At 46.1% G+C, this 23,869-nt stretch overlaps 1 protein-coding gene across 2 annotated transcripts in view; it reads right to left on the bottom strand.

Moving 5' to 3' along the window:
- Positions 1-961: 961 nt before the first annotated feature.
- Positions 962-23,869, bottom strand: part of ITPRIP (inositol 1,4,5-trisphosphate receptor interacting protein) — a 35,794-nt gene continuing 12,886 nt past the window's right edge. Inside the window, exon 3 of one of the 2 annotated variants that reach the window (XR_010302524.1) lies at positions 962-1,845. Coding sequence is in view for 1 of the 2 variants with exons in the window: in XM_064144434.1 (XP_064000504.1) it covers positions 13,398-15,047 (1,650 nt within the window). In the remaining variant the exon portion in view is untranslated. Of the gene's footprint in view, positions 1,846-11,241; positions 15,061-23,869 lie in introns of those variants that run through there. The other variant, XM_064144434.1, reaches the window with a different exon arrangement.

The raw sequence follows: 23,869 nt of genomic DNA, 5'->3' as shown, positions 1-23,869 counted from the left end.
GCTTTTGTAGAGGAAAAGTGGACTAACTTTTTTTTACCTTTTAGTATGTTTTACCCCAGCACATAAACTCTGAGGAGATGCATGCTTGTATAACTGATTGGGACAGCAGATAAGACATTTGATGAGGAAAAGGCATTTTGAGCAGGAGCTTGGTCTGTTAGTGATTTGAGGGAATTGTTTAAGCTCTTAGCAGCTTTGATTCACACTGCAGCTTTCCCCCTTTGTGGCTTTTAAAGACATCTAGCACTACTTAGAGCAATACAGAGCAATCAGTATTTTTCCAACTGATACTAATTGCTCTAACCTCTCAGAATGTTTAGATTCTTTAAAAAAATTTTCTAGTCTAGCTCTGATGCTGCCCATGTTTCACAGATTGTCATTAGAAAACCCAGAGGATGCATAAAGCTATGAGGTGTGTTATCAGAATGTGGATCTATGTCATTTTATTAGATGAAAGCAGGATTTGAGTTCGGTCAAGTTACAGTCCTGAAATGGTGTTGGTAGGATCTCTGGCAAACTTCCAAGGATTAACTGCAGAACATTCTGGTTTTATTGGCTGCTCTGCTTTGTGTGGGACTTGTTAAAACTGTTAGTATAGTAGGCTCTAAGTTGGCTTCAATAAACATGCTGGAAACGTTGGAGTTTGCTCCAGTGTATTATTGCATGTGAGTGAGAGTTGTGGCATTAGGGAGATTCAATAATGGGTTAAGAGCAGAGACCAGCATCAAAAAAACTGAACTGGCTGGGGCCAGACTAGAGACTGTGTTTTCTAAGCAGGATGATGTGCACTCTCTCCATCTTTAGTGGCTACAGAGTATATCATTATAAGTATGCCACTTCAGCAAAAAAAGTAAAATGAAATCTTCTCCTTTATAATTTACTATTAAATATTGGTGTTCCAACTCCCCAGGCAGACAGCTGGGGTCCTGAACTCATTACAGCACACCAAGAAACGCAGGCCTCAGGCAAAGTGTTTTTAATGTGGTAATGAATATGCAACATTTGTCCCAGTCTTTGAAAGTCAGGAAAAGTTATGTGGAGTGGACTGGCTCTCTCCTTTCACATTGGATGGCTGCAAAGGGTATATTGTATTAAAACGGTCAAGAAAACACATCTCTTCAGTTTTGGGCAACAGAGACAAAAACTGTTGAAGTCAACAATGAAAGGATTGAGCAGGTGAGCAGCTCTGAGAGCTTTAAGAGCTTCTGTGGATCAAACTGTACAGCAAGTACTGTATTTACTCACCATCAACTCCATATTGTGGCGGTGGGGGTGCTTTGAAATATTTTGGCTTGGCTTTGGTTGGGTTGGTGGTTTTCTTTGGGTTGGGACCAAATATAACTGCTCTCAGTAGAGTTTAAAAAATAAAAAGGAGGGAACAAAAAAAAATTGAGATAAGCAAGACACTGGCCTTGTTCTGTCCTGTATGTGTAGCATGTCCCTATATTTTGACTGATGTCTTTGAGATGATTGTTGGTACCCTAATGGAAGAGGTAGTTCACCCTCTTTTTTATCATTTTATTATCACTTACATTGAAGGTAAGAGCAAGGTAGCAGGGAGCCAAGATGGGGGGAGCAATGGGGATCCCAGGCTATTGGAGTTGGGAATTTTCTGTGATTTGGGTCAGTTGAGTGGGAACTTGGGTAAATGGAACTGGGGTTATGACAGAAGGTACTTGCTTGGGTAAGTTTTTGAGAAGTATCTGTTCAGGGAAGTGTTAGAAACATCTCTGATTCTTGTGCTGAAATGGGTAGTAGCTGGAGATACTGGTTTGAAAAGTGATGGAAGAAACACTTGTGGCTTATAGATGCTTGTGGCTTTCTTGCTTTTCTTTTTTTCATCAACTGAAAAAGAAGAGAAAAGAAAATCTCAGCTTCTTGCTGTATTTCACTTAATCTTAGCTTCCTGCCATACTTCATTTAACATCTGTCTGTCTTCATCAGAACTGTCTGGCTGTGTGTGCACACATGCTAGGCACATGTTGTTGGCACAGTGTTACATCTGGGCCTGCTCACCCCAGGTATTCACTGTTGTGGCATCTGTCATGCTCCCCTTCATTCTCAAGGTTTGAGAACTGGCTGTTTCTTATCTTGCCTTTCTCTGCTAGTAGCTCCATTTTCACCACTCTGTTCCTTGGACATTGATTTCACTTGAGAATGGCCAATAAAACTGGAGTCTCTTTACAGTGAGGAGATCAGATACAAGTCTATTAAACCATCCCCAATTTCTTTAAGATGGAAGCAATCTTTTCTACTGCTGGTTGAAAGCTAAGAGGGCTGGCAGTTAACTGGTTTATCCGAGTAAATTAGTAATGCCACATATGTTGTTTGGCTTTTTCCCACCTAAAACTCTTCTAAATCTTGTCAGGGAGATGCAGCTGTGTCTGGGGTGGAGTGTGACAGCTGCTTAGCAGTGTGTACTAACATTATATTTGAGCCCACCAGGAGTTAGAATGCAGCTTGTATTCAGAGACCAATGTACTGAGCCTGTTCAGAAGACGGCTGTGAAAGGCACAGCTGTGAGGAGGCAGCCTGTGAGAACCACAGCATGTCTGCAAAGGTAAGGGGAAAGAAAAAAAACATCTCCAGGGAAAACGGAGCCAATAAAGGGGCACCGAACAGCCACAAGCTGAGTGGGGAGCAGACAGGGTTTCCTGTAAGCCACAAACCATTTGCATGAGTCACCTATGTGGCTGCAAAGCAGAGGCGTAGGGAGGGCTTGGGGAAAAGCTGTCCACTTCAGTCCACCTGGAGAATCAATGAGGACCATCAAGGCTTAATGCTGTTCTTTCTGCACCTCTCTGCATACATTTCCATCTCCCTGAAGCATGCTCTTGTGCCTTTCCTCCTGTCACTCAAGCCACCCTCACAAGGGAGCTCTGAAAGGCAACATTCTGAGCCAGTCTGCAAGCGTGAGTGTGGCTGTTTCCCCCCTCTACATTCACCACACAATTCCTTTTCCATGCGTGTTTAGGCTTGGAAGCAGAAGTCTGTCTCTTGCTCATCACAGCTAAGGCACAATGATTAATCAGCTGTCTCTCCTTGTGAGAAGGCAGCTCTGAGGTAACCCATGCCTTCAAACCTACAGGCTTGCTGCCTCTGAATTCCTTTTCACATGCTTTGTGTGTTGTGCTGGTCTTGCCTCCGCTGTGGATCAAACTTTTCACCTCCAAAGCTACGCCAGGTATGGCTCTGCCTGGAGGAAGTCAGTGGAGCCATTTGTATGTGAACTAGCCTTGCTCTACGTGGTGTTGCATGCAGGAGCCTCCTTGCACTGCCACGGTGTGATACCCTGAGGTGAGCTGGCAGGAACACCAGGGCGCTGACGGCGATGTCCCGTGGGAACTCCTGGGTGACAGCGGCTGGGCAGCGCCGCCCTGCATCGCTGCCGCATACAGGCACAAGACCGTCCAGGGTTGCCCTGCCTGTTGCAAGCTGGCAGGACTGAAACCTGGAACATGTTAGAATGCGAAGTACTATCTATTTCCCTGTGGATTTGGGCAATACCTCTGCACTGTTTGATTCCCAGCAGAGGGCTAGAGAGCGAGACAAGGTTAAGAGCAATATAATGAATTTCTCCCTTGCTGCACCTGGGAAGGTGAACTGAAGGATGACTCAGGCTGTGAACAGTGTGGTTTACAGTATCAGTATCACAGTATCATCAGGGTTGGAAGAGACCTCACAGATCATCAAGTCCAACCCTTTACCACAGAGCTCAAGGCTAGACCATGGCACCAAGTGCCACGTCCAATCCTGCCTTGAACAGCTCCAGGGACGGTGACTCCACCACCTTCCCGGGCAGCCCATTCCAGTGTCCAATGACTCTCTCAGTGAAGAACTTTCTCCTCACCTCGAGCCTAAATTTCCCCTGGCACAGCCTGAGGCTGTGTCCTCTCGTTCTGGCCCTGGCCACCTGAGAGAAGAGAGCAACCTCCTCCTGGCCACAACCACCCTTCAGGTAGTTGTAGACAGCAATAAGGTCACCCCTGAGCCTCCTCTTCTCCAGGCTAAACAATCCCAGCTCCCTCAGCCTCTCCTCGTAGGGCTTGTGCTGCACTGCCTTGGATCCTGAGTGCTAGACTGCCTGCAGAAGTGGGATTTCCAGAGACATTTTATGTGTCCTGGCATTTCTGAAAGCAGCACAATACAAACAAATTTACCTTTGACTCCTTACACATAATTAAGTTGTGAAGTTGAGATTCTTCATGATTGGGTCTGTTGGTGGAGTTGAAGATCGTTTCACACCTAAACTAGGCTTCCCGCGGAGCACCTAAGATACTTTTAAGAACGTCACTCACTTGCCATTCTTGTGCAGAGTTTTTAAAACAATGCCACGGTCACACATTTTACAAGTATTCAAAAGCTTAAAGGGTGAGGGCTTTTCTTTAAATCTTTCACCTCAGCACCTCCTGCACTTCCATCTCAGAACAGATCAATAAAGCTGAGATTCAACTTCAAGACAGAAAATACTGATCTTTATTTTTCCCCCCTCTAAAAGTTTTGGATAAGCTCTGGCTTTAGCTAGACAGGTTAAGAATAGGTTTAAAACTCCATGCTGTTATTCAAAGGCAGCATCTCTACAAACAGTGACTGAAAAACTTTGCAGAGCTCCTCAAACCTCTGCAGCCAAAGGTTTTGCTTCTAGCATCTGAAGAGTCCAAGATGACACTGCTAAGTTTTACAGAGCTAGAAAGTGAAATTTCTTTTGGAGAACACTGTAACAGAGTTAATGTTCCCCCAGTTAGATGGACTTGTTCAGGTGGAATATCTATTTGCCTCCTTCTTTTGTAAAGGCTCTGCTAGTAAGTTGTGCAGATTGTTTTGAGAGCAGCAGAAGTATCACAGTATCACAGTATCATCAGGGTTGGGAGAGACCTCACAGATCATCAAGTCCAACCCTTTACCACAGAGCTCAAGGCTAGACCATGGCACCAAGTGCCATGTCCAACCTTGCCTTGAAGTGACACAGCCCTGCTTCCTCATAGTATTATTTCTCCAGCTCTAGAAAGACAAGAGTACATACCAACTGTCTTCTGCTTCACAAGAGATAGCAAGATATCTTGTGCGTGATTTCTCAGCATTAGGAGAGTTGCTCTCCTCTATCCATCTGCCTACTTGCTTCTAATTTTTGGAGCAGAGTACTTCTGAGCTCTCTACAGCTCTGCCAAATTTTGTTAAAGTTGTTTGATAGGTTCAAAAGTTACCTGGCAGAAGATGAAGAGCCAGATCCTCTTCCTCCCCCCTCATGCAGGCACACAGTGACTGCATAGGAAGCTGGTTAAAAATAACCTGGGTTTACTGCCACAAAGAAATTACCCATTTTGGAAAGAGAGGCAAGGCTGCCTGGAATTTTACTTGGAAGAGGTACAACGTGTTCCATGCTTGCTTGGAGCCACTGAATACTTTGAGAAATCCCCTTTCTTAACAAATAGAACCTGGATAACAAGAAGACACTTCTGATACTGTGCCAGTGACAGCTGGGGACGGGGCTGAGTTAAGTTTCAGACCTGCAAGCAAAGAACTGTAATAACACAGCATTGAGCAGAGAAGACGAAACCTGCTCAAATAGGCAGATCTGGAGCAGTAGCCCATATTGAGGTCAGTGTTCCCAGCCTGTGGTACCTGACCAAATTCATGTTAGCATGCCTGTAGGTCACCATATTGTTTGAAATTACTCTTAGTTTTTTTTATTGCACAGACATTTCTGCTTATTTGAAACAAAGGAGATTCTGACCTTGCTTGTGGAATATTCCATGAGTAGTGAAAGTCATTAGATAAATTAATAGCTGTGAATTATTGTCCTGGCTTTACTGTCCTGCCTGCCTCCCTGGATGGCTTAACGCTTAAAAAGTGCTAATTTGTATCAACTCAATCATCACCCTGATACGACAGCAACAAAACATATGCAGAGAAACTGGGAAGTAGAAATGCATTCCCGTGTGGAATAAACATTTTTTTCTAAGGCCTGCACATCTTTAGTATCAGAATTGTGCATCTGATTACCAGGAAGGATGTGAGATAGAGATGACTCATGTCAAATCCTGAAGAATTGCCCAATATAAGTTACATATCCAGGCAGTGCAGAGAAGGAGAACTTTCCCTTGCTCTTATAGAAAAGGCTTCTAACTGCATTAGCAAGTGTTACCCATCCTGTGAAGTCTGCCATTGTGCTGGGGGACCAGGAATGCAGTCTGGACCTGCATTCATCAGCTACCTTTGTGAGTTTTCTCAAGTCCTACACAGGTGTAACTTGATTTAAATTTAAATATCATGGGGGAACTCATGCAGAGAAGAGGAGGAAGACCAGACTGTAGCAGGTACAGCAACTTATCACATGGAAGAGATGTGCTATGAGCATCTATTGTGGTACATTTGTCTAAATGCTGATTTGACTCAGCTTGGGCATTTTGGCAGGACAACTGCTTCAGAGAGCTCCTAATAGACATCAAGCAGCTGAAACAACTGAAGGCTAAAGGAACTAATCTGAGAGAGATGACTACCCCTTAGAGGCCTTGGAGAGGGTTATTAATGATGGACTTTGGCAAACTCAGATGGTTCAGGAATTGTGGGAAACTGAAAGAGCTCCGAACTGCGTTTCATTAAAATGAAAACTTTCCCAGTTAACCTCACTTGCCATTCTTGTGTTCTTTTATTTGCCTCCAGCATTTAAAATGTTGATGTTTTCCAGTGAAGGGACAGTCAATGCTCAGTATCACAGCAACATTACAGGGCCAGATTGCAGGCCCTAACACAGAAAAACAGACAGCTACTGTGCCTTCTGAGAGAAGCCACAAGCTTAGAGACACAAGTGAAAACCAGAAAGGTCTTCATATTAAATCTTATGAGACCTTACTTGAAGGTTTTAATGGCCAAAAGAGGAATTTTATTGAACAATTAGGGAGGAGGAGTTAAATCTAACTTTTATTCTTTCTCTAAGAGAAATTGTAAAAATCTAGGACCTCTCCCCAGATTCTGCCATCTAAAGCATTTAACATTGAAACAGGCAAAGATGCTCAGGTCTTTAGGGTCTGATCATCCACTAAACAAGGGCAGTGAAGATATTTGTTTAGTTGTTTTAATCTTGTACTCCTCCCACACAGGCCTGACAGCATCAGAAGCCAGGAGCTACTGGAGGTTTTTCTGACAGTCTTGATCTTCTGCATGTGACTTCCTCATGTTCAGCTCTTCACTCTCAGCATGCTGAAAAAGTGCCACAAATACACCAGCACAAATTTATTTATCTTCTCAGAGATTATTTTGAAGTGGTAATAAAAACTGAGATTAGAGGTGCCTCTAGCTGGTATAGAGAGTGCTGATTTCTAAATCCAAGTGAAAAACAAAAAGCAGCCTTTTCTTGTGAATTTGCTTCTCAGAATGTTGATTATAGAAGAAATTGAATGTTGAATGGGAGAGAGACCTGGAACATGCAGCAGCTGGAGGGTATGGCTGGTATGTGACCGTTTCCAGGTCCACAACACAGAGCTTTCAGTGCACAAACCCTATTTTTGCTGATGGGGTGCAGCTATTAATAAAAAGTGAAAGACAGTTGCATATTGAAGGGACTGAGAGGACAAGACTGAGAGGTTTACTCAATACAAATTATGTGCTCATCAGCCAGGCTTGGGACAATTTGTCCCTTTGCTCAGAGAGGGAATGACTTCCCAGGCCTGTAACTTCAAAAACAATCTAGCATAAATAGAGCTATGCCTAAGTGTGCTAGCCAGATATCCAGCCATAAAGCACACCTTTAAGGCTTGAGCTGCAGGGTGGTTGTAACCTCAACTTTTGTCCATCTCTATCAATACTGTCTCCAGAAATGGGAAGCACATTTCTGGACTGCAATGTAAACGTAATTGTATGGCAGAACTCAAGTCTGCTACATTTCTGATGGAGCCAGGGCTTTAAGAAAGTCTGGAAATAAGGGGATAACAGTAATTTGAATCTCTGAAGAAAAAATCCAGTTCAAAGACTGGAGGAAATCCGGTTTACCATTAGATGAGCAGGCTGAAAGCAACCTCTAGTGGTTGGGATTGACCTCTCTCTCTCTCTGTGCATCTGATGCCTACTACCTGGCCATAGCATGGGCCTATAAAAAAGGATTTTATACTGATGTTAAACCTTCTTTTTTTTTTCAAACAGCAAAGCTACACTGAAACAACCAGGACTGCTGATGATCCTGGGCTAACAGAACTCACTGCAGCATATGGTTGACCCTGGGAAATTATAACCCTGGGCTAGGTACACTGGTGCTGTAACTCATAAGCCAGCTGCTCCTCAGACCTGTTCAATGGTGATTCAGTCCCAGTGATTGCTGGAAGGCAGAGGTATTTATTAAAGGTGTGCAGAGCATTCTGTGGGGCTGGAAGACATGTTGCCAAGGAAACAGTGATGGGTTTATTATTTGAATTAATACCTAGCTTTACATTTCCTTTCAGAGCACATTACCAGGGTGGTGCCATTCCCTCAAACTAGGAAAAGGGGTTAGGCAGGAGGTTAAGTGGTGGTGGTGGGTGGTTGCTGGAACTTGTCTTTGGATAGTTGTAGAACAAGCAAGTAAAGAGGATTCCTCTAGCCAAACTGGAAATTCAGGGAATTTCTAGCTCAGCCAGTAAGGGCAACATCTACTAGCAACATTTAGGGCTTGCCACAAAAGGGTGGTTTTTGAGTAGGGAGATCCAGAGTAATTATCCTAAATTCCTGTGGATTCATATTCCTGGCAAGTCTGACATCCCTGGCATTATTCTGTAGTAGCTACTCCACTTTATGTTCACACTGCATTTTATCTGAGGCCATTTCCAGAGGCAGTCAGAAATCACAACAACTCTTGCTACTGGGTTCACTGTGCTAGGGTGGCCCTGAGTGTATGTCCACTCCATTCTTCTCTCTCAGAAACATTTCTGGGGGAACTAGAAACAAACCAGACTTCACATTTTAGATTTTGTACAAGACTTCCTTTATTATAAATAAAGCTGCATGAGAAGATCTCTACAAATTCAACAGTGTCCTGCTCTGAAAGCAGCAGTTGGAGTACAGCATTGTCCATCAAGGAAGACCTTCATTTGAAGTTTTGGTGTTATTACCCATCTCGGCTGCATTGCCAAGATTGATCTTCACACTACAGATTTGCTTCTGAGCTAACATATTACACACAAACACACATACAACCCTAAAGAAAACAAAAACAACCCCCAAAAGAGACAAGTAATAAATAAAGCTGTTTACTGCCTAGGATTCTGTGAGAGCTAACCCCTCAACCACCAGCAGCTAAGCTGCTACAGGTGGGTAAAATCTTGTTATTCACCAGAGAGAAAAACGTTGCAAAGGCTTTGCATTAAAAACATCTGGTGGACAAGCAGCAAATCCTGGTGCTTGAATACTAGATACAATTTTGGATCCTTTTGTTAAAAGATGTCTTTATACCCCTATAAAAATTGTATAGAGAGCAACTCAGAGAGAGAGAAGCCAGGCTGCCACATACTAAAGACTGAATTCCCAACAGTTCCCCTTAGAAGACATTCAGCTCCTGAACAGCACTAATAACCTTAGACCCAGAGATTTCCTAAAGGCAAATAGCTCCTGAGGCTATGCTGTAGATCAGTGCCTGCTATCAAGCCATCACTAATCCCATTGCTTCGACAGAGCCTATAATACAATATTAAAACCACAGGTGGAGGGCGGAGGGAGTGCTTGCAAATTGGCAGAAGGCAATAGGAGGTCATCAGCAAATAGCAAGAGCAGCACTGAGACAAAAGAAAGTAGTTCAGGCCAGGCATTTACCTTCCCTTGAAAGCTCTTACGGAGATGCAGGCATCCCCAAAGAGAAGTTGTGTGGCTGTTACAGATGTGCCACATGCTGTCTGGCTTCAAAAGAAGACTGTTTGCTTTAATCCATGAGCTCCTACTTCCACCCTTTCAAGCTGCTTCCTAAGGAATGGCTAGCCAGATTTCACTCAAGGCAAAACCCAAACATGGGTAACACTAAAACATCTTAAGACATGTTTAGTGGCTGGCAGCTAATGGACCTGAAACTGTCTTATGAACCTTTTTTATGAAATGTGAGTGCAGCCTTTTCCTGACAGAGCAAAGATTTAATACAGGAAGGACAAGGAATGATGTGCCCTCCCTGCACCACTGCAGAGGACTGACTCAGGGCCATGCTGTGCACCCACGCTCTAATGGGACAGATAGATACCTCTGGTATATATCCTGCTATATGGCTTGCAAAGAAGATCTCTGCCCTGAAGCTCACCGGAGCACAGCTCATCACAGAGCACTTCACCTGGACAGGTATGAGTAGGTTCCCTCATAGCCTAAATACACAGAACAGACGTCTTAAAAGGTGCTCAGGGCAAAATCAGCACATTGGAAGGAAAATTAAGCCAAGCAATTTGCCTTCAGGGGAATGAAATACATAAATTCCTTGGTTCAGCTCCAGCTTGGGTTCAGATAAACCCCATGGGAACGCTTCAGGGTCAGTTTGGGTTTAAGGGAGAACAGGCACAGTAACAAAAGATTCAATTCATTTATCAGTTTAGGTTCCCTTTGAATCTGAACAGCAGTGCTTGGAGCTGTGTAAAGACGGGTTCAGGCATGCTTACAAGCCCGTAGGACTGGTGTTACAAACCTTTGTTCTGATATTTCAATAGGGGAGTTACCTTATTCTGTTCAGCAGCCTTTTCTTCTCATCCTCTCCCTGCTCAACCTTACATAAAAGCTATTTTTCAACCCTGAATGTCATTTCCTGAGAGACCTGGGTCACAAATTTGTTTCTGTTCTTTGGACAGTCTAAATTTAGACTCCTGACAGGAAACAGCAGAGAATTTTTTATTTCTCTCTGGCTGGGCTGGGAACACATTTAGAAGCAGCTCCAACCACAACTGCTTAGCGTGACCTGCCTGCCAGCAGCACATGCAAAGCTGGATCTGCTACAGGGACTGTGCAGTAAACCTGGGCATGTTAAAATGGCAAATTGCTTGGGTTTGCAAACAACTTACACGGCTTCCAATGTAGCCTCCAGGCTCTCATATTCACTTACTCTCCCTGTACCTCTACTTGTCACTACCTGCTTGCTACGTCCCCTGAGATTATGCCTGCCCTCTTTCCTGCTAGGGAAGGTTTGCTTGGTTGTGCTAATGAAAGCCAGGCACTTACAGCACTCCGTGGCGTTAGCAATTAGTCCTGTCCTGTTGCTCTGCCAGCACTGGCAGTCTCCCAGGCACTCACTGTCAGTGCTTCAGCACAGATGATCCAAGATTCTCTCCTACTGCAGGGCATTACCCACCAGCCTCTTCTCTCCCATTTTGCTTCCTATCCCATACTTTCTGCTCAGAAATATTCCCTAACCACCCCATAGCTGTGATGATAAAAGCTACGCAGTCCAAGCAGAGCTGCCTGTCCCCACCTGCTTGCTTTGAAACCAGGTATGGGAGTTACAACCTTCTCTTTGTGCATGAAATGTCCTGCACTGGTGGAGAGGGCAGACGAGAGCAGACATCAAGGAGATGGTGAAATGGTTTTTACCAGGAGGTGGGAGGATAGGAGATATCTGTGGAGAGTTTGCTTACCAATAGGCTCGATAATAAGCCCCATGCTGAATGCCGTCCCTAGAAGTGATACAGGATTAAATCTTCTCTCTGCTGCATGTGATAGAGAGGATTGATATAAAGGGACCTGTCACAATAATGTCATCTGTGATGGGTCTCACCACCCAGAACAACTACCTTCTTGTAAGCAGAATTCAGAGAAGCTCTAGTGTAAAACACTGCAGGAAATTCCAGTGTATGAATACAGCAGGAAAGGGCCCTAAGCACTGGAGGCCAGGCCTCCAGGACCAGCACAAAGCAGATCTGAATCGAGGCCCTAGCTTGGATCCTGTATGAAGTACATGAAAGATGGTGGGGAGCTGCTGAACCCTCTCCTCCAACAAAGCCACCCCTCACCAGGGCTGAGCAGCCCTGTAGGTGTGGCACTGACATCCAGCTTCCTGAGGGACTTCAAGAATCATTTCTGCATCAGGTTTTTTAGCATGTTGCCTTGAGATTCTCCTGTGGCTTGAAAGAAGCTGTCACTTCCCCATCACACCCTTAGCTTAGCAAATTACTGTCTGCTAGTAGCATCTCCTCTGAGCCTCATTCAGAGCAGCAGTCCTCAAAAGGACTGATGAGACATTACATGGAGGCAAACAGGTAGCTTTTGCTTGGCTATTTGGGAGCAGAAGGGATGTATCATAGAACACAAGGCAGTTGCAGCATTGCCAAGCCCTGCTACATGTGCATCTTTAACCACGTGCACCACCTAGCAAGATGGCTCTAGCTCAGAACCACTCTGCAGGCCTTGGCCTCATCAAAACCATGCTGGGAGAGTCACACTCTCATCTGGAGAGTGACTGTTCCCTCCTGCCACCAGGCTGCTGAGATTGGCTTCATTACAAGCCAATTTTGGACAACTGCTTCTTTAGGAAATCAAAGCCCGTAGTAGTCTTTTCTTTCTTGGCTGCTCTCAGCCTTGCTGCCCGGAGGTAAGGAAAACAAACAAACAAAAATGCCAGAAGTCAGTAACGGTGCTTCTCTGATTTATCTATGGCAAAGAGGTTCCTGTCCATTTATCCATGGAAAGTGGCCAGGAATACAACCCAGCAGTCATGTTACCAGCAAGAAAACTGAAAACTAGAATTAAATGGTCTGAAGACACAGACACTGCTGCCTGCTCTGCTACAGCATCCTCAGGGAGAAGAGATGTGCAGTTTGCAGAGGTATTTCTGCAGGACAGGACATTTAAATTATTGCTACAAATCCTATCAAGAAGACTTTTTAAAAATAACGAGTTCCCTTTTGATTAAAGAGCTGTGGTTGACTTAAAAATCTCCCTCCACTTCAGATCTTGTGCATGACCCTCCTGTTCCACATACCAGCACTGTGTCTTATGTTGTGCTTTGCATAGGTCACAGAGCTTCTACTGTCTGCAAGCAGACAGGCTCCTGCAATCCTTAAGTCCTGTTTCTGTTTCCTCTACCCTTTTCTCATCTCCCCTTTCCAAAGGGAATTAAGTATACTGCTGCCAGCACCACTTGGATTGCAGGCATTTAAATAAATTAGTCATATTTGTTGTTCACCACCACCACAGTAGTGTGACTGAGGCACAATAGAAAAATATATTCTTAGCTGCATATACCCCAGCCAGCACACCAGTGGAGCAGAAACTTACTTTTATACTACACCTTCCAGGTTCTCACTATCCTTCTCCCATCCCCTCTTCCCTACTGAAGAAACCACAGCCCAGGACCAGTTCAGCTACAGACAAGAAGTTGTACTGGCAAAGTCAGTTGTCTCCAGGAAGCTTCAAAAAGCTGCCTTGAGGACTTGTGCATAGAAGAGCAGGTGTTCTTCTGCCAGCTTTGGTTAAAAGGATTCCTTATGGATCCCATTGGTGTGTGCATGAGGAATGTGCACTGTATACTCATTTATCAGTGCAGACATGTTCCTGAGCATCTCTTGGAATGTGTCCACTGTTTTCCTGTAAACATCCCTGTGCAGCACGAAGGGACGGAAAAGGTTGAGAGGCTCAGCCCTCTGGAATACGATGGGGAAGCCCAGCTCCTCCGGTACCTTCCCATTGCCAATGAAGAAGTGGTAGAGCTTCTTTTCATGCAAACATTTCTCCAGAAATTTCAGCATGTCCTGTAGACGAGCCTCCAACTTTGCTGGGGCCCAGTCCTGACTGGGGCGTGCCTGCAGGAGATGCAGCATCACTGTCTTCAGATGGTAGTTGGTGAGCCCGCTCGGACCTGTGAGGCTGCACTGCTTCCCATGGAGGAAGGAGAGGATTTGAAGGCAGCTGATGTGGCAGGCATTGGCAGGTAGAGTTTTGGAGATCAGTTGGATGAACCTCCTCTCATACACTGCGAAGGTGAGAAACCAGTGAGTGCTGGAGGGAAGGTCTGCTGCCAGACCACTGCGAGGGAAATGAGAGATGAAGTAAACATCAGAGTTCTCATACTGCACCACAGGGGTAAGGTTGAAGGCAATTGATTTTCCCGATCTAAATTTTATCTTCAGGGCTCCTGGCAAGTCCAGGAGGCTGAAGGAGAGGTCAAATTCATACTTGTGGGAGATTCTGTTCCATGCCTTGGTAACTGCAATCTGGAACCACTTCATGACTTGGTCAGAATCTAGATATTGAGTATTTTTGAAGCACAGGAGGTCTTCCATCTCACTGCTGGGTCTGGTAGTATTGGCTTGGCTATGAAGGAGGCACAGCATATCTTCCCCTAGTTTAGTCTTGTCGCATATGCAACCTGCCACATCCTTATCTGCCCTGCACACCTTGATAGTGCCATAACCTTGTTCATCTGGAGGGAAAGAGTTGCCAGAGCACCAAATCTGCGACCGAAAACAATATGGCTCTGGAGGCGCAAAAGGCACTATCAGATCACAGACAAAAGGTTTGCGCACTCGCCAGTTCTCATACATGCTCCCCACACCCATGCAGTCCTCCACTTCCATGTCAGCATCCCGGTTACAAACACTCCTTAAGGCCTCCAGCAGGTCATCTGCAAAGCCTTCCACCATCTCCCGCATCCTGGCCATATCTCCAGTGGTACCCAGGATGCGCTTCTCGTAGAAGCTGGCCAAGACAGCCTTGTCAGGGAAGGACACTCCTTTAAATGCTTTCCCCAGGACAGCCATGTCATCTTCTTCTCCTCCTGTGTCCTGCCAATTTCCTTCCTGGAAGTCCTGCCTCCAGAGCTCAATCAGCAGGAAGATAACCATGGAAAGGGCAGTCCACATATCCCATCGGACCTTTTCCTCTGGGCCTTCCTCCACCACCTGTGAAGCCTTTTCCACGGTCTTCTGTCTGGCTTCTTGGTCTGCGATTTCCTGCTCCAGGCGCAACTGCTCCAGCCGAAGGCTCTGCTCCCGCTCCTTCATCTTCTGGATGATTTCCTCCGTGTTCTCAGGAACGGTGCCATTCTCTTTGGGGAAGAGGAGCGGGTGGTTGACAATAGCTGTAATCACCACTAGGCACACCCGGAAGATTCCCACAGGCATGGCAGTTCCTTCCCTGGAAGAAAGGCAGAATGACCCACAATTCAAAGTATATTCCCTCAAAAAGAAGGAAGAAATCAACTCCCCACTTAAACAAAGACTAGGGCACCCTTTCTAGTCCTGAAAACAGTCTAGCAACTCCGAAGTGCATGCCTGCTTCTCCACGTTATCAACTAAGCTTTCCAAAAAGCCTTTGTCAGCAGATGGTGAGGCTGAAAGCATCCTCTTACAAATGAACTTTGAAAACCTTCACGTGCTACCATCAACCCTCTGTGATGCTGCTGGTGTGCTGTGAGAGTGCACGTCCTTCCCCCTTCCTTTAAAGCATTCCAGAACAGAAAGGGAAAAAGCAGACAGGACCTCCTCAGGTATAAAATAGCAGGACTTGAGATGGGCACTGCTTTCCCTCCACGTAAGGCTAACGCTGCAGACACGGCAATGGCACAGACAGTGCTCTCCTGACGCTCTCCCACACTACGCACATCTGCGTACGCACATATGCAGCTTAGGTCAGGGCAGTCTTCACTGCCAGTGCTGGTGTGTGCACCTGGGTGGGCACAAGCCTGCAGCGTTTTGTGCTTCTATGCAGGCACTACAGGCAAGGCTCTTCCTGCCTTTTGACACTACCAGGATCAGGATGTGGCAAATCCTCCCAGCCCCCAAGGAGGCCTGATGACAGCGATCTCCAGAAAAAGGCAGAGAGAGAAAGCTCTCTACACTAGAAAGGGTTTCCTTTAGCCCCGTGGTTTGAAAATCATCAGGGTGTTTATTTTTGGAACTTATGTCACTACGAATCTATGGAAGACATTAGTAAGCATCATGGGCTTGATTTAATCCATCTCCCTGAAGCACCTCCTTAAACAGTGTGTTTGCAGCCAGCTTGCTCCTATTTGAAATGTGGCTCCTCAATGTGGCTGAGACATACCCCAGAACTTGGTGTCTCAGTGCTTGCTGTAGACAGCCATGGGCCAGTGGCAGTCCCACATCTCACCTCCTGCACAGCTCCCTGGCATGAGCAAGACTACTGTAATGTTTTGGTGCTGCTTGGTGTGGTTATTGTCTCTGCTGCTTACAAAGTTTTCTATGGCATGAGAACCACAATGAAAGAATTTATTGGCCAGCTCTCTGGAGCACAGTCCCATTGCTGGGGTGTGCTCCCAGAGGTCTGGATCAGAGAGTGCTCAGCTAAAGTCTGCCATCTGGCAGGTGGCATTTCTGTTTCTGGAGGGCTGGCATCACTACCAAGATCCCAAGTGCCTGCTCAGGGCAAGACAACCTGAGTTGGTCACCCACTGCTGAGACACAGCAAACTCACCAGTCCCTCTTTCTAGCGATGTCTCCCCTCAGTCCCAGCACAGGGAGACCAGAAGGACAAGATGGACAAGCAGGGGTATTTCTTCTTCCATCTGGGACATCTTAATGTAGCTGCTTTAATGTCTCAAAGGTGTGTTTGAGAGAGGAGGTTCTGCCTCAGAAATAAAGTCTATCACTAAAATAACTAATCAATCAGATCAAACCCAGTCATCTCATTCCTAACAAACCAACTCATCCTGCTGTGGGAATGAGGCTTTTCACAGAAAACAAAGAGATGCTGAGGAACTGTATGTGTACAAGGAGCTTAGGGCTGTAATTTTCTCCCCTGCAATAACTCCTTCCTGGCCTCACCTCAGCATGCTTAGGTACCACAGTGTTCCTGCTGTCCCAGCATCTGGGCAAGAAGGAGCACATCTCTGGCAATGCCATCAGTGCCTCCACAGGGCATGCAATACAGATCCATCTCAGTGGGCCTTATATCATTAATGAACAACAAACTGCTGGCTTTCGACTGCAGGAACCTAGATTTCCTCAATGTGAGCACTTCCTGCACATGGACTGTGCCCTTCAGCATGCAGTTCTCTTTCCTTAACAAGAGGGCTGGGGCTGGAATAACAAGAGAAGGGAACAGGACTGGGACGCATTGTCCAGGCAGCAAGAAAATTCACACGGTGCTCAGGATAATGCTATGTGCCCCTCCCTGTGTAACATTTACTAACTGTTCTGGTTTTAGATCCCATGCACATGCAGAGGTGAATGCCTTCATGCAGATGCTGCTCTGGAGACAGTTTGCAGGCCTTTCTTTCCTTTTTACATTTACATTAACTCTTTAATTCAGCAGGCAATGAATTAAAGCTGAATTGATGCCCAAAGCTGGCTGCCCCAGTTATTCTGTGAGCTCCTGGCCTGGGCACATTTTAAAAAGAAACTGGGTTTGCCCTGCATTGCAAAGGGCTCCATAAGTTTGCTGGGGCAGGGCAGGAACTGCTGGTGAGTTCCTGTCCTTTGTGCCATGCTCTTGCAGACCATGACTGCTTTCCAGGCTTAAAATTAACATGACCAGAGGCCAGGTGCCTCCTTTTGCAGTCTTGACCAGGATGACATTGACCTCTGTCCTTGCAGATGAAATGTTTTACTGTTACCAGATGACTTCTTAGCTGTGTATGGCTGAAAGAAGCCAGCTTCCTTAGGATCACAGAATCATATCATATCATATCATATCGTATCATATCATATCATATCATACAATCAACCAGGTTGGAAGAGATCTCCAAGATCATCCAGTCCAACCTATCACCCAGTCCTATCCAGTCAACTAGACCATGGCACCAAGTGCCTCATCCAGTCTTTTCTTGAACACCTCCAGGGATGGTGCCTCCACCACCTCCCTGGGCAGCCCATTCCAATGCCAATCACTCTCTCTGGGAAGAACTTCCTCCTAACATCCAGCCTATACCTACCCCGGCACAACTTGAGACTGTGTCCCCTTGTTCTATTGCTGGTTGCCTGGGAGAAGAGGCCACCCCCCACCTGGCTACAATATCCCTTCAGGTAGTTGTAGACAGCAATGAGGTCACCCCTGAGCCTCCTCTTCTCCAGGCTGAACAACCCCAGCTCCCTCAGCCTCTCCTCATAGAATTGTCAGGGCTGGAAGGATCATCATCAGGGCTTCAAGGATCATACAGCTCCACCCCTCCTGCCATGGGCAGGGACACTTCACACTAGATCAGGTTGCTCAGAGCCACATCCAGCCTGGCCTTCAAAACTTCCAAGGATGGAGCTTCCACCACCTCTCTGAGCAATCTGTTCCAGTGTCTCACCAGCTCTTCCTAACATCCAGTCTGAATCTACCCACTTCTAGTTTTGCTCCACTCCCTCTAGTCCTATCACCACCTGACATCCTAAAAAGTCAATCCCTATTTTTGTTGTAGGCCCCCTTAAGATACTGGAAGGCCACAATAAGGTCTCCTCAGAGTCCTTCTCCTCTCCAGATCTTGAACCCTTGAAGAATGTCTCATGCCCAGCCGCCCATGCCAAAGGTTACCTGCCCCAAAACTCTGCTAGCACAAGGGGTTAGGCCAGACATCTCCAAGTCCACGACTGGCTGGATCAGCTAGAATTCATTCTGGATCACACTGACTGTCTGGGCTACACCAGGTAGTTATGCACAAATAGCTCAGAGAGCACACACATAACCTCTTCCCTCAGCAAACTCTGCAGTATCAACCTCTGGAAGAGTCAGGATGAAAGCTGGAAGTGACAACACCTTCAAGTTGCATGAATTTGCATCTCTACTTTCAGCCTGCACAGAGGAAGTTCTCCTGATTAAAACTGTCCTTTTGCTACTGTAGCTGTTCACACTATCAAATGAAGCTAAGCATTAACCTCAATTAAGGCTCACGGTTAATGATGCTTAGTGACCAAGCCTGGTGGAGCCTGGCCTTGACAGCACCAAGGGTGATACGGGCAGAGCATTCCCACACCTCATCAGACTAAATCATACAGGTGAAACCAGTAGCACTGCCTGCTAGGGCAGTCCAGCCTTCCCATAACAAAGGCTGCTCTTCTCCCTTTGCTTTTAACTTCAGCTCAAGCAATTTAAGCCTGATAAAAATATTTATGCCTGCTCTGTCTGAGACAGTCTTTGTGTGGGGAAGAGGGAGAGAATCCAAACGGCTTCAAGGTGGAGACTAACAAAAGCAGAAACACTGCTGTTTCATCTATGCATCACATTTAGCAACATTTCAAATATGGAGGGGGGGAGGAAGGTGCAGCACGACTAAGGAAAGCTGCACAGGGAAGAGAAAAAGGCTGGAGGCCAAGTGTGTGGAGCCCCAACATCTTGATGCAAAGCTCACTGCCCAGCATGTGATACTGCTTGCTTAAACCTGCCCCTGGCATCAGAATTGGTTTCCTTCTATGCTCTTCTATGACACTCACTGCTTCAGTGACTGACTGCTTCATTGATTTTCAGGTTATCAGTGACTCTGAACTACCCTGGGAAGTGAGGGGGCAGACTGGGGAGTGAGGGCTCAGAGAGATAAGAACAGCTGGTGGCTCGGCTGCTCAATTAGAAACCGAGATCAACTGCATCTTGCAGCACTTGGCATGTTCAAAGGCTTTACCAGGAGCACCTGCAGCCCTCTACCCTCAGTTCCCAGACAAGTTAGGCCTCATCCTATCAAGCCTCAAGCAGCCTCTCTGGCTGGAGGATCCCAGCCAGATAAACAGCAAGTCTTAGATGCCATAAGGAGCCCCAGGAGGGGATGGGGGAAAATGACAGTGCTGTCATGCAGTTCAGGTTGGTGCTATGAAACCCTATTCAGAAGAGGCCAACTCTCACACTAGCTGGTGTAGAAGCCCTTTGCTGCACAATTCAGTAGTGTTTGGTTCACTCACTCATCTGGAACACAGTTAAGGGTTGTGTGTTGCACGGAAAGGGAAGCAGCATATGAAGCTTTGCAGAGCCAGGAGGCAGCTTGTCTAAGATCAAGTGATTGCTGGAGAGCATCCTCTGCATGAGGCTTTTGAGACCTGACTGAAATCCTCTTGCATAAATTTAATAAATGCCAAAGGATGAACAGCACAGAGAGGCTTATTCCAAAACTGCCTCTGGAAAAGACTTCTCCTTTGCCACATTTGGAGAGCATCAGCTATGCCAAAGGCTGGAGAAGAAAAACTGCTGCTGAGCTCTGGAAACCAGTACTTGCTGTGTCTGCATCTCTTCAGTAACTGTTCCTACATCAGTGGTGCTACCCAGGTCCCTGCACAGTGGCCTTGAAGGAAAAACATCTGCAAAGACTAGGGCAAGACAATATAAAGCTGGTCACTGCACTGGTTCCTGACTTCAGTCATCCCTGAAGAAGAAGAGTGCTTGCAGTGCATGCTAGAGCAAATGGATTTGCTTAGTGATGTTTTATGTGGCATGGGGACAGAGCTCAGCTTCTGCTTTTAAGAGCTCCTCCTCACCTGTGAGCATTACAGAGCTCATCTAGTGTTGGTGTGGGCTGACTTGGGGCAGCCACTGTGTGCTCTACTCCTTCCCAACAGCCACTCTGCCACAGGGAAATAATTTTTCTGTATAAACAGCAAAGTCCTTTGTAGAGATGATGATGATCAAAGCCACAACAAAGTCATAGAATCATAGAATCAACCAGGATGGAAGAGATCTCCAAGATCATCCACTCCAACCTATCACCCAGCCCTGTCGAATCAACTATACCATGGCACTAAGTGTCTCATCCAGTCTTTTCTTGAAGACCTCCAGGGACAGTGCCTCCACCACCTCCCTGGGCAGCCCATTCCAATGCCAATCACTCTCTCTGGGAAGAACTTCCTCCTAACATCCAGCCTATACCTCCCCTGACACAACTTGAGACTGTGTCCCCTTGTTCTGTTGCTGGTTACCTGGGAGAAGAGACCAACCCCCACCTGGCTACAGCCTCCCTGCAGGTAGTTGTAGTCCTGTCTCTTTCAGCTAAAATGTGTTCAACTTGTGATGTATCCAAGCCTTCCTCATACCTTTTTCCACAGCAGCTTCAGACCCTTTTGTCTCCTGCTCAGTCTGGAAAAGGCAAAGATATCTATATAGCAGCTTGCACCTTGCTTCTGCAGGCTGCTTGTGTGCTCTAAGCCCAGATAACTCTCCATGTTCCCTGAAGACATGGGAGAATATTTCCCTTCCATTAACAGGCCCTTTCTTTCCTCAAAGAGTTCCCCATACAGCTGTATTTTTTCTATCTTTTTAATCCCTTAAATTTTAATTAATAGGAAGTAAAACACACACTCTGGCTGTTGTTCAGCAATAAACCTGATTGGAGTAAGCTGAAGCTTTGATTCTTAAATTAGAAAACCCAAGTCAAGCACTGAAGGTGAGTCAGTAATGTATTGGAATATGCCAGATCATTTACTACACACTTGATTGCTTCCTGCAATTGGGCTGGGACAAAAGGCAGTGGCTGCCTGTTTTACTTTGGTAGGCTGCAAGAAGAGGCAATTCCAGAAGATGATAGAAACTCCAGCTGGAGTTCATTGAAAGCTGACAAGGTTTTGAAATCATAACTTTCATGGGAACAAATATGATTTCTGAGACAACTTTTGGGAAGGTTCTTGTCCAGTTCTGGGCCCTCCAGTTCCAGAGGGACAACAGAGTCCAGCACAGAGCCACAAAGATGATTAAGGGAGTGGAACATCTCTTTTATGAGGAGAGACTGAGGGAGCTGGGCCTCTTTGCCTCACAGAAGAGGAGACTGAGAGGTGACCTCATCAGTGTTTATAAACATGTAAAGGGTGAGTGCCAGGAGGATGGAGCCAGGCTCTGCTGGGTGATGCCCGATGACAGGACAAGGGGCAATGGGTGGAAGCTGAGGCAAAGGAAGTTTCATGTAAACATGAGGAGGATTTTTTTTTCACTGTGAAGATGACAGAACACTGGAACAGGCTGTCCAGGGAGGTTGTGGAGTCTCCCTCTCTGGAGTTATTCAAAGCTTGCCTGGACATGTTCCTATGTGATCTGGTATAGGAGATCCTGCTCTGGCAGGGGGTTGGACTGGATGATCTTTCAAGGTCCTTCTGACCCTGACATTCTGTGTGATTCTGTGTGTGATACATGTGTCTGCAAAGGACTCTGCTGCATGTTTTCACTGAAGAGATTAACAGCCCAAACCAGCCACTAACCTGAACTTGAGACTTTCTTACTGGGAAGATGTGAATTCAGGACCAGCCCAGCCACACTCCCTCATGGCTGAGCTTCTGAGAGCTTCATGATTCCTCTCCTTGCTGTAACGAAAAGCAAACTGCCAAAACCTTGTGGCCTTTGAACATATAGTTTGAAAACACTTCTGCTGCATTTATGAAGACCTAGCCAAGACAGACAGTTTGCTGCAAGCTCTCCATAACACACTATGTCCTCCTCCAAACTGCAAACACTGTTGCCACCTCTGCAGGTATTCAGACACCTGGCTGCAGCAGAAAGGACATTTCCTCTTACTGGGCATTGAAAGCTCTAAATTGGAAGAAATACTCACAACAGAAGAGAAACCAGAATTGCAGAGGTGGATGCCAGTATGATTATTTCTGCCAAAAACTCAGAAAGATACATTTTATTTAGTCAACACCACAGCACACAGCACCATGCTTTCCCTTCCCACAGACCTTTACAGAGCACTCACAAGGCCTTTACTGGCCCAGGAGAGATAGAAAGGGCAGTTTCCCTTCCAACTGCTACATGTAAAGCCTCAGGAACAGACACAGGCTGTATGGATGCCCACAGAAACAAATGAAGGTACCACAGAAGATGGAGCAATAACCTGATGAAGATATCAGACTGGTCTATGCCATTAGTTGATGGGAAATTGTTGTTCAAATTTTGACTCTTTTCCACTGAGAAGGATGAGAAAATTTTGATTTATGCACATATTTAAACACCAGAGCTCACACCTATCCCCTTGTAGTCTGATCACTTACTTGGGATGACAGAAATTTCCCTTGAAGGCTCTCCTCCAAGTTCAGGAGGGACTAACAGTAATCTAAGCTTTGGTCTCCTCCTTCCTGGCTCCTCAGGTTGCTGCCCTCATCACTTAGCTGCTTTAAGTTCAATGTTCTGCTCTCCAGGCTTGACACAGGCTTTCATAGGGCTTGAAGGATTAGTTTTGGCAGGACTTCACTCACACCTGCCTTGTTCTTGAGACCATTTTTACTGAAAGAGAACTTTCTGGGGTGGGCAGGGGAGGAGCCCCATTTTGCTGAAGAATTTCAGACCACAGGTGATCAATGTTTCCTCTCAGGTCAGATCCATGTCTGTTGGAGCCTTCGGGTTATCCAGCACCTCAGTGTGATGGATGCTGCCAGCTAAGCCAGCTCCTAAGAGACGTCATGCCTATGCACTGCATCTCAAAATGTGAGTTTCCATGTTTATCTGAGTCAGTAAGGTGGGGCTGTAGCATCAGGTGGAGCTGCCAAGGTGCTGGACCTTTGTAGGGGTTAGAGGGCTCTTATAGATGAGGTATCTGAACTCACATACTGAAACACACCCCAGGGTGACTAGGGGTTTATTGCATCAGTCTACCCTTCCCAACCCGCTGCACATCCACCAGCACATGTGAACTTGTCTAGCTATCACCTGGCACAGGCAGCAAGAACTCAAGCATTCAGATGAGGATCCTCAGATGATTTCTGCACTCCAGGATGAAGACCCCACTGCTACAATGAGAACACATCTCCAGATCCATAAAGAATCATGAAGAACCTTCACTTCCCACTCCATCAATCAGCTGTGACAGCATCCTGCACAGCCCACCCAAGGATCACGCAACACAGGGCAGCCAGGAGAGGCTCCTGCTCTCCCATGTCTTGAGCACACAGTCAGCTGCAGTACATACAGCCCAGCCAGGAAAATTAAGAGCCACAAAAATGCCACAGAGAGCCTGAGCAGCAGTAACTTCTGCTGTTCTTTCACTCCCTATGAATTAAGCTTGTGTACAGGATGACAGTGTGATGAGATGCTGACTGGG

Source organism: Pogoniulus pusillus, chromosome 6 (genome assembly GCF_015220805.1).
Source record: "Pogoniulus pusillus isolate bPogPus1 chromosome 6, bPogPus1.pri, whole genome shotgun sequence".
Taxonomy (NCBI): domain Eukaryota; kingdom Metazoa; phylum Chordata; class Aves; order Piciformes; family Lybiidae; genus Pogoniulus; species Pogoniulus pusillus.
Note: the sequence above shows the minus strand (reverse complement) of the source record. Positions and strands in the feature narration are given on the sequence as shown.